The sequence below is a fragment of the Phyllostomus hastatus genome, unplaced genomic scaffold, assembly GCF_019186645.2.
Source record: "Phyllostomus hastatus isolate PE091 unplaced genomic scaffold, TTU_PhHast_1.1 phas_scaffold_385, whole genome shotgun sequence".
Taxonomy (NCBI): Eukaryota; Metazoa; Chordata; class Mammalia; order Chiroptera; family Phyllostomidae; genus Phyllostomus; species Phyllostomus hastatus.
In genome coordinates, this window is record NW_025334026.1 from 4,338,309 (window position 1) to 4,352,323 (window position 14,015).

General features: G+C 53.3%; 1 protein-coding gene across 7 annotated transcripts in view; it reads right to left on the bottom strand.

Annotated features, from left to right (window-relative positions):
- Positions 1 to 2,529: 2,529 nt before the first annotated feature.
- Positions 2,530 to 14,015, bottom strand: part of ABCC6 (ATP binding cassette subfamily C member 6) — a 48,692-nt gene continuing 37,206 nt past the window's right edge. For all 7 annotated transcript variants that reach the window (XM_045819639.1, XM_045819638.1, XM_045819637.1 and 4 more), the window contains 9 exons: positions 13,046 to 13,356; positions 10,697 to 10,896; positions 8,536 to 8,662; positions 7,329 to 7,430; positions 6,378 to 6,527; positions 5,725 to 5,883; positions 5,484 to 5,650; positions 3,475 to 3,669; positions 2,530 to 3,204 (listed from right to left, as the gene is read on the bottom strand). In XM_045819639.1, coding sequence (XP_045675595.1) covers positions 3,096 to 3,204; positions 3,475 to 3,669; positions 5,484 to 5,650; positions 5,725 to 5,883; positions 6,378 to 6,527; positions 7,329 to 7,430; positions 8,536 to 8,662; positions 10,697 to 10,896; positions 13,046 to 13,356 — 1,520 coding nt within the window. In that variant the 3' untranslated portion in view covers positions 2,530 to 3,095. The remainder of the gene's footprint in view (positions 3,205 to 3,474; positions 3,670 to 5,483; positions 5,651 to 5,724; positions 5,884 to 6,377; positions 6,528 to 7,328; positions 7,431 to 8,535; positions 8,663 to 10,696; positions 10,897 to 13,045; positions 13,357 to 14,015) is intronic.

Below are 14,015 nucleotides of genomic sequence, written 5' to 3' on the forward strand. Positions count from 1 at the left end.
AGAGCTTGACTTTCAGGAGCTGCAGCTTCCTCATTGGTATGACCGAGACCGTCGCGTTCACCTGGCCTGGTAGTTGTGAGGATGAAAGCACCCAGATCGGGGGAAAGCACCCAGCACCATGCCCCGCCCTCAGGGCACCTTCAGATGTGGTGATGCCACTCACTCGTGTTTTTGACCATCTATCCATCCTTTCGTTCATTTAGTCAAGCATTTGGCATTCATTGAGTCCTCTTGCATGCTCTGCACCGGGCGAGGTGCTGGGGAGAATGCACAAATGCCCCAGCTCAGTAAATTATGGGAGCCCTTCTCTTCTGATGGGGTTCTAGAAAATTCCATCTTTATCAATGACCTGGTATTCTAGAACTGAAAAGGTGTGTGAGAGGCAGCATGGCCCAGCGGTTGGGACATGTACTCTGGCACCGGACCTCCTGGCTCAATCCCTACTCAACCGCTCAGCTTTCTCTCTGTGAAAGGTGCCCAATGACAGCACATCCTCACCAAAGCATCCTAGTGGTGTGTGGAATGACAGCACCGCCCTCCTCCGGGGTGAGGATTACCTGAAGGCATTTACAGCCGGGCTTTGTGTGGGCTCACAGTGATCAGTGGGACACGGGTGCAGTTAAGGGCCTACTGAGAGGCACTGACCAGGGAGGTCTGTGTGTGGCTTTCCTGGACCTGTGTCTCACTCGCCAGCCTGCTGGCAGGAGCCCACAGTGGGGGATTAATGGTCTGGATGGTGTACAGGCCAGTCCCCCAGGAGCACTGGTGTGGACCAGCAGCAGCCTTGTTAGCAGGCTCTCGTGGGCGCTGGCTCCTGTGGCCCAGACTCTGCTCCCCGGCAAACCACCTCCCTCCGTGAAAGTAGGCTTTTGTGACCCTGGAGCGATCCCAAGTGAGTTTGCCAAATATGCAGCTGCTGCTGCCTTTGCCTGCCGTCTCTGCTGGGATGTCGGGTGGCTCAGCTCCTGTCAGAGAAACGAGAAGTGCTGTGTCTGGTCCTGCTCTGTGCCTCCAAGTTGGACAGACAACTGCCACAGGATGAGTTGGACTTTGGTGTTGGATAACTCCAGGGGCAGATCCCCACTCTGCCACTTACTAACTGGGTAACCTTGGTAGGTCACATCAACCATCTGAGCCTCAGTTTCCTCATCTGCAAATGGAGCTAGTAATGGGGAACCAGCACTTTGTAGGCATGACCGGGGACCAGCAAGGCATGTAGACCCCCTATCTGAATTTGAGGTCATCAAAATGTGCTTGTGGCCACATCTTGGCAAATGCGGGAGGTAGAAGCTGCAATTAAATTTAGATTACTCTGGGCTGAAAACCTGCGTCAGGACTTTCCATTAGAAAGTCCCTGTGACCTGACTGAGACAGAGCAGGCTTTGTGTCCTGGCAGGCAGGTGGGGGTCCACAGGCCCCTCCTGACACACCAACACAGCCATCGCCCGAGCACCAGTGGATTATTGATGGCAGTGGATCAGGTTAGTCCAGTGACTCTCAGCAGGTGATTTGGCAGGGTCTGGAGATGGTTTTATACACGATTGGAGGTAAGGGCGTACTGGCATCTAGAGGGTGGAGGCCAGAGATGCTGCTAAACACCCTGCAGTGCGCAGGGCGGCCCCACAACAGAACCCTCTACCCCGCATGTTGCTAGTGACGGTTAAAGAAATCCTGGTGCACATCTCTCTGCTGCCCACAGAGGCTTGCAAATGCAACAGGAGTGGTAACAGTGAACGTTTGTTGAGCACTTACTTTGTGCCCACCTTAGCTCTGAACACGTTTCCATGTATTACTTTATCCCTGTAGCAACACCTTGGGGTCTGTGAAGGACCTGGGGTATTCCCTGTCCTGGTGCCTGAGGCTGGTTTGATGAGCCTCACATTAGAATCGTGACTGCTGTCAGAAACAGGACCGGATATGCACGCTCTGCACTGTCCTTCATGGAAGCAAGTGCTGGACCTTCACCACCCCTGACCTCTGACCTCCAACAGCATCTTCCACACAGCCCCCTCAGGAGCAAACATGTGAACAGAAATGCCCTGGCTGCTTTTGGGGCTCCCTGGAGAAGTCCGTAATTTGGTCTTTAACAAACAAATGCACGACACGTGACAAGTCCTGAACAGATTCTTCCGGTGGGGGCCACATCCCGGCTCCTCCCCTCTCCCCTTGGTAACAGCACCTGCTGGTGTGAGCTTGTGCCTGGAGGGACCCATTCCTGGTGTGGGTCCGTGGCCCGTGTGTCCAATTTGAGCAAGATGCCCCTTGCGGCTCACGTGCAAGGGTGGGAGGAGCAGCAGGAGTCCCAGGGCATGTTGGAATCATGTGGGGAGCTCTAAAACTACACGGTATACCGAAAGGGAGAACTCACCAGGGGTTGTGGGGGTGGGCGAGAGGGGTGCGGTGACAAAATAGCAAGCCCAGGGGTCATCGTGGTGACGGAAGCATTCAGCATCCCAGCTGTGGTGAATGCCGCCCATATGTGTGACACAACTGTGCAGAAGTCACACACACACACGAGTACAAGTGAAATGGGAAATCTGAGCAAGATCGGTGCATTGTGCCAATGTCCACATCCAGGTGTGATATCGTACTAGCATTTTTCAAGGCGTTGCTTTTGGGGGGAACAGGGAAAGGGCACACGGGCCTTCTGCTGATTATTTCTTACAACTGCTTGTCAGTCTGCAGTTAGTCATCTCAAAATAAGGGTTAATTTGGAAAAGGACACACAGCATTGCCCCAGCCCCAAGGATAATGATTTCATCCATCTGCAGTGAAGCCTGGGTGTGGGCAGGTCCTGTGGTCCGAGTGAGTCCAGTGGGCAGCCAGGGCTGAGAGCCGCTGTCCACTCCGGCTCCAGGGTGGACAAGGCTGGATGGGCTCTGGTCAGGCCAGCCTTGGGGGTTGCTGCATCCTCCCGGTCTGCCATGGTTGAGCGTCCACTTTCCCTGCCATTCTCCCCCGCCCCGCCCCCAGAGAGCAGAGAGGGGTCTGGACCAAAAACCACAGTGCCACTGATGACCCCCAGGTCTCTCGTATCTCCAGGGCATCGCACGTCTGTCCGGGTTGGCGTGGCAGGAGGGCTGAGGGGTCTGGGCTCAGACCAGGCCTGACTCCTGTGCCAGCCTGTAAAACAGGCCCTTCTGGGCCAGCAGCTGGGCAGGACTTCCACTCTCCACCACCTGCCCCTTGTCCATGACCAGCACCCTGCAGGGGAGAGGGAGAAAGGACACACCCTGGGCACTCGGCCACTCTGAGAGCCCAGCATGCCTGCTCCAAGGTTTGCTCCCCAGGAGCCTTGGCCTTCTGAGCAGTTTCCTGGCCCTGACAGCTGGTGGGAGGCATCTGTGGGGCATGTCCTTGGGCTCCCCCTTTGGGCATCAGTCCTGCCCCCTGTCCAGTGGGCACTTGCTAATCCATTCCAGTGCCTCTCTTCACCACTGCGGGGCCCCTGGGGACAGCTGCGGGGGGACCTACCTGGCGCAGCCCATCACGGAGCGAAGGCGGTGGGCAATGAGCAGCACTGTGCACTGGGCAAACCAGCTCCCCAGGGCGGCCTGCATCTGGAGCTCCGTCCCCGGGTCCACGGCGGCCGTGGCCTCGTCCAGGATGAGAATCTGGGTTTTCCGGAGAAGGGCACGTGCCAGACACAGGAGCTGCTTCTGGCCCAGACTGGGAATGAGTGGGACAGTCAGGCCAGATGTTTGGGTGCCCGCACATCAGGGTTTGCAGGGTGTGCCCACAGATGGGCCCCCACAACAGCACAGGCGTGGGGGGTGTGCATGTGCGTCCCCACATGTGGGTGCCCAGTCCACAGAGCTGGTAGGAGTCCCCGCCCTGCCATTTTGACCATAGTAACTTTAGGCAAGTCATTCAAACCCCCTGTGCCTCTGTTTCCCCATCTGTGCAATAGCTCTCTCTGTGCCAGACACGTACATCCTTGTGTGCTATATATATACTGGCCCGATCTTCATAAAGACCACAAAGCTGGGTAGTGTATTAAATGGTCTCTCTGTTCTGGGTTGTGAGGACAAGATAAACCACAAAAGTGCCTGTCACAGGGAAAGCCTTCAGCATGCAGTGGCTTCTCTTCCTCTAATTACAAATGGAGAAGTTGAGGCTCAAAGCCTCGTGGCCGGTGCCCCCAGGGTATCTGCTCCCTGCCGTACTCAGCCTCCCCTCACAGTGAACACTAGCGAACCAGAACCTGCCTCGGCCGTGCAGGTGCCGGGTGCCGGGGCCTTGCTGCAGCCTTACCCCCGGACCAAGCCCCGGGCGCGTCTCAGGCCCCAGATGCTAACTTTGTGGAACAGGATTAGTGTGAGAGTGCAGCTCACAAGACTAGAACGAATGTTTATCGTTCTTATGTGCCAGACATGTCTCAACAACTTTACACATACAACCCAATCCTCGTACAGGTAGGTAGGTACTAGTAGTGTCATTTTACAGATGAGGAGACCAAGGCACAGGAGATTAAGTAAATCGCCCATGGTCCTACAACTGGTAGATGGGGGAGCCCGGATTGGAGGCCTGTCTGTGTTCTGAGCCACCAGGCTGCCCTGTGTCTCTCATGAGAGGGAACCACCACCACTCACAGCCCTGCACCCTGATGCCTTCGGGGGCAGGTGGGCTCTTTTAGAGCGTCTTGGTTTTTTAAAGGCATACAACTATACCCTGTGTTCACGACAGCAACATTGACAATCATCAACAAATGGAAGCAACCTAGTGTCCACCTACAGGTGAATAAATAAGCAAAATGTGGCACAGAAATGCAGTGGAATATTGCTTGGCCTTAAAAAGGAAGGACATTCTGACACCTGCTCCAGCATCGGTGAACCTCGAGGACATTGTGCTGAGTGAAATAAGCCAGTCCCAAACAAGACAAATTAGGTAACATTCTTAACAATGAAGTACCTAGAGCAGGCAAATTCATAGACTGTGGTTGCTAGGGGCTGGGAGGAGGGGGGATAGTTCTTTAAGGAGTCCTAAGTTTCCATTTTGCAAGATGGAAAAAGTTCTGGAGACGGGTGGCACAGGGAAGTGGACATACTCAACGCTGCTGAAATTCACACTTACAAGTGGGTAGGATGATAAATTTTATAGTGTGTGTTTTACTACATTAAAAAAAAAGCTTTTTGAGGGCATGCCTGACACCCGCAGTGAGCATGGGGTCAGCGCCCGAAATCATCCATGTTGTTCCTCCAGCAAAACAAGTGCTGAGCAGGGCAGCTAATGACCATGAGTAGCCTCATAGCGCTCAAGGTAGGGTTCTGTGCCCAAATACATTCGGAAGCCGAGTTTAGGAAAAGAAAACGTGATATTCAGAGACTGCATTGGAGTTTGGGACTGCTGGTCAGGGGTGGGGCCCCGCTGTGATTCCTGGCAGAATGGGGCTGACAATCTACCAGGAGGCCACATTTCCAGGGTGGACTGCCCCTGGGGGAGGTTTGGCCACACTCGGTCCTGGCCGTGGCGGGCGACCCTACCTGAGGTCATCACCTTGGTCAGCACACGTGAACTGCAGCTGGCCGGGCAGGCTGGCCACCAAGGCTCTGAGCTGCACCGTCTCCAAGGCCTCCCAGATGGCTTCATCCGTGTGCTCCTGCAGCATGTCCAGGTTCATCCTCAGAGAGCCGGGGAACAGGATGGGGTCCTGGCGGGGGGCGGTGGGTCAGAGCTGGGCCTGGCCGTGCTCCCACCTCTGCCCGCCCTGCCCCCAGGCCTCACCTGGGGGATGATGGTGATTCTGGACCGCAGCATGTGCAGCCCCACGTGGACGATGGGGACCCCGTCGATCCAGATCCCACCCTCAGCTGCCTCCAGGAGCCGCAGCAGGCCCCCGGCCAGGGAGGACTTCCCGGCCCCCGTCCTGCCAACGATGCCCACCTGCCAAGGGATGGGAGGGCAAGGCCATTGTGACTAGACCTGGCCAGGAGAAGGCAGGCCAAAGCCTAGAGGGTTCCCGGGCGTCTCTGTGAGCTGTCTCCCCCGCACCCAAAATCTCTGTCCCTCCAGCCATCGTCCTTTTGAGCATCCACCCTTCCATCTGTCCACCTTTCCTGGGTGATCCATTGGTCCACCCAGCTTCTGTCTGCGTATTCTTCTCTATCTTCCCCTTCCCCAACACATCTCGCCATCTTCCCATCTATTCCCCCAACCTTCCTTCCATCCCCCTACCCTTCCTCTGTTCTTCCATGCACAGCCCTCCATCACCCCTCATCCTTCCTTCCTTCCTTCCTTCCCCATGTCTTCCTCTGCACGTCCCATCCTGAAGATGAGGGGCCCTGAGGTGGGGATGTGGAGAAGGCCCCAAGGCCCTGAGCACCAGCTTCCTCGTTGCCTGGCTCCCACGAGGAAGAAGATGTGGAAAAGCTGCCCACCTTCTCTCCTGCGTGGACCTTGAAGGACACACCCCGCACAGCCAGTGGGAGCTCAGGTCGGTGCCTCAGCCCCAAGTCCCGGAACTCAATTTGCCCCCCATGAGGCCAGGGGGGCGGCTGGGCTGGACACGTAGGCAGCGTCCAGGGTGCCTGCGGCAGGAAGGGACACTGGGTCAGAGAAGCCCTTCTCCCAGGCTTCTCACAGAAAGGTCCACTCTTTAAGCCTGTTTCCTCTTCTGTAAAATGGGCATATTTACTGCTATTTTATAGGGACCTGGAACAGAGCAAAGCTAAAAACAAGTAATATCTAGTATCTTAAAAATAATGATGGTGTTCGCTATTCTTTATCTTTTAAAATTATTATTAGCCACTATTAATTGTCCAATAATATACTCTATTCCTCTGGGACCAAAAAAGAGGGCTAGGACCTCTTTTTTGTCTTTGTGAAGTGGGTGGGCCTGGGCAGGAGGGAGTCCAATGCTGCCACTGCCATCCCTTGAACGGGTCACTCCACCCCTTGCGCCTCAGCTGTGAAATGGGGCTAGTAAGAGCGGTGGCGTGCATCGAGTGAGTGTTGTGGTGTGCCAGACACCATAGGAAGTTCTTTATCTTGGGATCTCATCTGACCCTTGCAGGATACCCAGCATCACTAGTGGCTGTGCTGCTCTTCTGTTCCTGTTGTGTTGTTCCCATGTTGCTGTTACGTGGCTGTGACTCCATCCCCTGTCACTCAGAAGAATGACCTGCTTGCCCAGTTGAGGAAGCAAAGAACCCAGGATCCAATCTGGCTCCAGATCCCATGCTCTCAGCCATTACTGCGGCCCTGGCCGGGACTCCAGCCTGCAGTGGTGGGGGCTCTAGAGCCCCTGGCAGACATCCACCTTGGCCCACTGCCCTTTGCTATAAGTCCCAGGTGGGGCAGACCCTCCACCCCTAGGGGCTACCCATCACCTCCTTGGGTGTCCGGGCATAGTCCTCCAACCGCTCCACCGACACGATGCTGCTCTCCAGGTCTGTCCAGCTGCGAACAGCCCACTGCAGTGTCTGGGTCACCTGGTGTGAGAAGACACCTCAGGCTACTTGAGCAAAACCGCCCCACAGTCTTGCTCAACTCCCCTGAGGCAGGGCCGTGGGGCAGAGGAGGGGACTGGACTTGGCTATGGCCACCAGGACTCCTGTCCTTTCAGTACAACCAGGGTAAGCAGAGCAGACAGGAGCCCTCGGACACCAGCTTGTCCAACCTATCGTGACACAGGTGGGGAGACAGGACCAGAGAGGGTGCATGGCCCTCCCAAGGGCAGCCAGCAGGAACAGGCCTCCTGACTTCTGTTCTGAGAGGTTTCCCTCCACTGATTGCTCTTCACACTTGGAACCGTGCCCACCTCCTCACCAGGGTGACCTGTCCTTCCTCCTTTCCCCAAACTCATTTCCCTCCACCCTCTCCAGCCACACCACCTGCTTGCTGTTCTTCTAACACACTGGCCACGCCCCTCTCTCCCTCCCAGGGCCTCTTCTGCTGTTCCCGCCTCAGAAAAGCTCCCCCTCCTGCCTCCCTCCCTCACTTCCTCCCTCACTTCCTCCAGGCCGTGGCTCACAGCCCCTTCCTCAGAGAGGCCTTCTGGGCCATTCATGAGAGTAATGCACACCCCCAATCATGCTCTGACGTCTCACCTTGCTTGATCCTTAAGCTTAGTTGTCTCAACTGTAAAATGGGGATAATGATAGTACCCCTGATGGGACTGGGGGCAGGATTAAATGAGTTAATGTTTACAAAGCTCTTAGAACAATGCCTCATTCATAATGAATGTTACTCACGTATGTGTTTTTTTCTTTATAGATTTCATGACCTGACATTGAAGATTGTTGTTAGTAGATAACAAAAATTTAACAATGCACTGGAAATGCACTCTGTATACTTTATCTCAGCTAGTGAAGTGGAGGGATCACTACCCCATTTCTCAGATGAGCACACTGAGGCTCGGGGCCAGTAGACTCCTGCTCAGGGGCCAGCAGTGTCACCTCAGCTAAGCTCTTGTAAGAGCTGCATTTTCCTCACTGGTTGTGGTTTCAACTCAGACCCCAGAAGGTCCTGCTGGCAGGGCTCTGTCTGTCTTGCTTCTGCCTGCACCCAGAAGTCAGGTTGGGGTGTTGGGAGTACCTGGAGGGCGGCGGAGACAGAGAAGCCCACGAGGCCAGCGCTGAGATGGGCCTTGCTCAGCACAGCGCACAGGGCAGCAGCAAACACCAGCCCATTCCCCAGGAGCTCCAGATTGGCAGCAAGCCACCTGCAGGGTGGGGCAGGTAACAGCGGGGTCAGCAGGAACCTTCTCCGTGGGACCTGCCCCTTTGGGCACAAGGACTAATCATGGTGCCAGCACAAGAGCCCACAAGGGTCTCTTCCACACCCTAGGCCCCACCAACGCTCGTTAGGTGGGGGAAGTTACTGTCCTCTCTCACCTGTGCCCAGCTCTGGGCTTAGTACACAGTGGGTACTCTAGTAAAGCTTTGCCATGCTGCCAATATTCTGTGCTTGGTGTATGCCAAGCCATATACCCTTGTGCTTCCTGACTGAACCCAGCCTCCATGTTCACGTGGCCAACATCTTATGTTCATGTTCAGTCAGCTCCAACATCATCTCCTCACAGAGCCCTCCTGGGTTGCTCCTCCCTTTCTCTCTAATACATCACTGATTACTTCCTTCATGGCAGTTATCAGTCTTTGTAATGGAACCATTTAATCAGTCCTTGACACTCATTTTCCATCAGTAGATTATGAGCTCCCTTAGGGCAGTGACTTTCTCATTCAGGGCTCCGTCTCCAGTACCTGGCATAGACCCAGCCCAGAGTAGGGCCCAGCACATACATGCTGGGTGGAGGAATAAATGCTCACCACCTTTTATTGAATTTCTACTCTACCATTCACTCATTCATCCATTCCACAGATACGTATTGAGCACCTACTATGTGCCATGCATATTGGAGGTGCTGGAGACATAGCCATGAATCAAACATTAAAATCCCTGTCTTAGGAAACTCTGGGCTTTACTACATATAACAGCTGGTCCTCCTGACAACCCTACAAAAGGGGACATTCCTGTCCGCATTTGACAGCTGAGAACACTGAGACTCAGAAGGGCTAGGTATTTGTTTAAGCCCAGACACCGGGGTTTGAAGCCACAACTGTCTGAATGTTACCAGAAAGCACATACCCTTTCCAACAGGTCATGCTTCCTTTTAAGGAACCAACTAACAAATGAGTAAATGAAGGATGAGGTCTCCCAGTTCCTAGACAGCTGGCCTTGGGGGAATCCCTTTGCTTCTTTGAACCCAAGTTTACCCATCTGTGGAGTGAAGTAACATCTGATTCATTACAGTTGAGAGGTTTAAATGAGATGCCACATACAGCATGGCAATCACTGAGCCTTGCACATAGTAGGTACTTCTAATTGTTTGCAAGGTTTCTCCTCCCTAGGCTAGACTCCAGGAAGGGACAGGGCAGGTTACTCAGAAGGCATATGGCATTGAGACTCTGTTCACAGCTACAAGGCCTGAGAGCCCCAGCTGACTGGGGATCTGGGCAGAAAGGAGAAAAGAATTCACATTTATTGAGTACCTACTGTGTGCTTGACCCTCTCTCCATACTCTGGCACCAGACTCCCTGGGTTCAAATCCTGATTCCATATATTCACCTTTTGGCCCTGGGCAAGTTCTTAATTCTCTGTGCCTAAGATTCACCATGTATAAAACAGTCTCTGCCTCATGGGGTTATTAACAGGATTAAATAAATTCAATCCATGTAGATTGCTCAGAACTGTGCTGAGCAGGTAGTAAGCATGTTACAAGTATTAGCTATGAGTGTATTTATTTAATCTTCATAGCCACTCTATGAGTGCAATCCCATTTTGACAAAGAGAGGTTATGTAACTTGCCCAAGATTACGCAGCTCAGTAGCTGTAGAGCTGTGTCTGTCTATGCTCAAAGTTTGTCTCTTATTCTTGCTTAGTACTCAAAAGAGGCTGAGGATGCTTATGTAGCTGCCTTGTCACCAGAGCAAGAGAGGCTGGTCCAGTGGCCTGGCCACAAAGACTTCTTTCCTCTTGCAGACATCTGCACCTCCTCACCTACCTGCTGTTGAGAACCCCTCAGGCCAGGTTCTGTCTGCTCACTATGTAAGCCAGGTGCACTCATGGGATGTAGCCTCAGCTTTATTCCCAACTTGCTGCATGACCTTGGGCAGGCCACTTGACCTCTCTGGCCACACAGTATGATACTCTCTGGGGATACAGATAGATTGCAAGGCCTTCTTTGCCCCCTTCCTACCTGTCAGCCACCAGCCGTGGGAAACTGACTTGCTGGCTTTCATTCACATGGGCATTGTTTTGAGCCATGAAGGAGCCCTGGGCCCGGAAGGCTCTGACCACTGCACCGCCCTGGAATGTCTCCGCCACGTGGGAACACACGAAGGAGTGCCTGGCCGACTCCAGGCGTTTGAGCTGGCACGAGGTGGCCACGTACAGGCTCTGAAGTGGGGCAGGTGAGGAAGGGAGAAGACACAGACACAGAGAGGTAGTTTGAGGAGCACAGGCAGTCCTAAGTACAGGGTCCCAAACCAGGCTCTGTTGTTAGCTTGCTGTGTGACCTTGGACCAGTTGCTGACCCTCTCTGAGCTCCAATTTCCTTGGAGTTCCATGGTTCTTTTAAAAATCATCTGGGAAGCTTCAAATACCCCAACCCGGAACTATTCAATCAGAATCTCTGGTGTTATCACATTGGCCTTGATATTTTTAAATCACCTTCTGGGTAATTCTAGGGTACAGATAGGGTTGGGAAACCACTGATCTAGTGTAAATGTCTCATTCCCAGCTCTAAGGCCAACTGCTTCCCTTAGAGCCAGTTACCATGGGGACAAAACCATAAAGGACAAGGAAAGTAGTCAGCCAAGTCGAATTCATTTATTTGACTTGATGGTCACATGCCAGGTGCTGGGAACATAATGAGGCACAGGTAGTATATGTTATGTTGTTTTTTGATTTGAGATTGCAGGTGTATACAGCTGGCAGGCAGGGGGGAACATGCATTTGTTGAACACCCAGGCTGCATGCCAGGCCCTTTATAGTGTTCAGTAATTGTGAGGTGGCAACAGTGGTGTTCACAATTTACAGGTGAGAACACCTGAGGCTCAGAGGGATTAAGCAGGTGGTCCAAGCCTCTATCTCCAGTAAGTGGTAGGGCCTGGATTCAAACCCACCTCTGCCTGACTCCCAAGCTCTTGATGGAGAACTAGTCCCATCCCAAGTCAAGAGGACCTAAAGAAGACCTGGGATACTTGTGGAGAACTGTGGTGGCCACAGTTTTTGTCTGCCCACCAAGATTGTTCTACTCTACTTCTGATTTCCAGGGGTGGGCCTGTCAGTTGTGGTTAGGTGGTCATAGAACACAGCCTAACCAGTCAAAGGAAGCTATCCCTTCAGTCCCAGTGATCAGCTCAGGGATGAACATGTGCTCTATAAGGGGCCAATCAGAATCTTCCCTGGGATTGATATACTCATAGGAACGCTGAGCTGGAGAAAAGGTTTCTTTGTGCTGGGGGTGCTAAGGTGGGGTGCTGTGAGCAGAGGGTTGCCAGGGGCTATCAGAGCTGCCCCTGCCCCGTGAAAAGACAGTGTGTGCACAACTGGGCCAAATAGAGCTAAGCCAGTGGTTCTTAAACACTAGACTGTATCAGAATTACCTGAAGGCTTTATTAAAACCCAGATTTCTGCCCCGGCTGGCGTAGCTCAGTGGATTGAGCGCAGGCTGAGAACCAAAGTGTCGCAGGTTCGATTCCCAGTCAGGGTACATGCATGGGTTGCAGGCCGTAACCCCCAGCAACTGCACACTGATGTTTCTCTCTCTCTCTCTCTCTCTTTCTTCCTCCCTTCCCTCTCCAAAAATAAATAAATAAAATCTTAAAAAAAAAAACTTGCTAAAAAAAAACCAACCAGATTTCTGGGCCCAACTACTATAGTGTCTGAGTCAGTAGGTAGTGGGAAGAGCCTGAGAATTTGCATTTCTAGCCAGCTCTCAGGTGATCCTCTGCTGGTCCAAGGCCACACTTTGAGAACCACTGAGCAAAGAGAATGACTGCCTCTTGGTGACAGCTGGCCACTGCATCTACTGTACATAAGCCATTAAATTCTGTTCTTCTGTGTAAGCTAATTCAAGTTGGTCTCTGGGTTGGGCACTGAAAGAGTCTAGCCTAATACACAGTCTTTGAGACCTTGCAATGCCTTCTTGGTTTCCAGATAACTGGAGAAGAGGAAGCTCATTTCAGCAGCAACAGGACAAAGTGTTAGATATCAAGAACTTTGATGTGAACCTTTGGGAGACACAGATAGCAGAGGTGTTAGAAACAGACTGTGGGTGGTAATGGGAGGGAAGTGGGGAGGGTTGGGTGGGTGGGCTGGATTGGGAGTAAAAGGGAGAAAACTATACTTGAACAATGATTAAAATTTTTTAAAAATTAAAAAAAAAGAAACAGACTGTGGAGTCTCTGTCTCTGGGGATTCTTCCCGGGGTGCCCCCAACTGCCCAGCTGGGCAGAACCTCTTATACCAATTCCTGCCAAGGGAAGGGGACTGGCTGAGGCGACCTCAGCTGGCCCCAGGAGCCTTCCCAGCCTCTCCTTACCTGAAATCCAGTGTAGAGGAGCATCAGTGGCAGGATGGCCATGATGGCCAGCGGGGTGGCCACTGTCACCACCAGGCTGACCTCCAGGAGCCCAAAGGTGTAAATCAGTAGGGACCGGAGTTTGTCAGGGATGTCCACATCTACTATGTCTGTCTCCTTGGAGAAGCGGTTCAGCAGGTTCCCGACGGGCGTCTGCTCAAAGAAGCCAATGGGAGACCGTGCCACGTCCCACAGCAGCCTCTGGAAGAGCAGGCTGGACGCCCGGATGCCCCCGAGGATCACTGTGGCCATGGAGGCGAGCAGCCCTGCAGCTGGGGGGAGAGAGGAGGTCAGAGCATGAGGGCTGGAGACCTCCCCCACCCCGTGGTAGCCATCCTGTGATCTGGCCACCCTCATCACCCCATCCACCTGGAACCTTAGAGCATGATCTTATTTGGAAAGAGGATCTTTATAGACGTTATTAGTGAAAGACATTGAGATAATATTCTGGATTGAGGGGGCCTTCTAAATCCAATGACTAGTGTCCTTTTAAGAAGAGAATTCACAGAGAGACACAGAGAAGGTGTTGTGAAGACAGAGGCAGAGGCGGGGGTGACATGCCACAGGCCAAGGAGCGCCAGGACTGCCGGCAACCGGCGGAAGTGAAGACAGAGGCATGGGATGGATTCTCCTTCAGAGCCTCCAAGAGGAACCAGTCCCGCCAGCACCTTGATGTAGGACTTCTGGCTTCAGAACTATGAGAGGATAAAAATATCTATTGGTCTCAGCCAGCAGTCCCCAACCTTTCTGGCACCAGGGATGAGTTTCATTTTTCCATGGACCGGGGAGCCCGGGGTCAGGGGGAAGGTTTTGGGATGATTCAAGTGCATTACATTCAAGCCCACCTCCTGCTGTGCGGCCCGGTTCCTAACAGGCCCAGGTGGGTACCAGTCCATAGCCCGGAGGTTGGAAACCCCTGGGCTAAGCTACC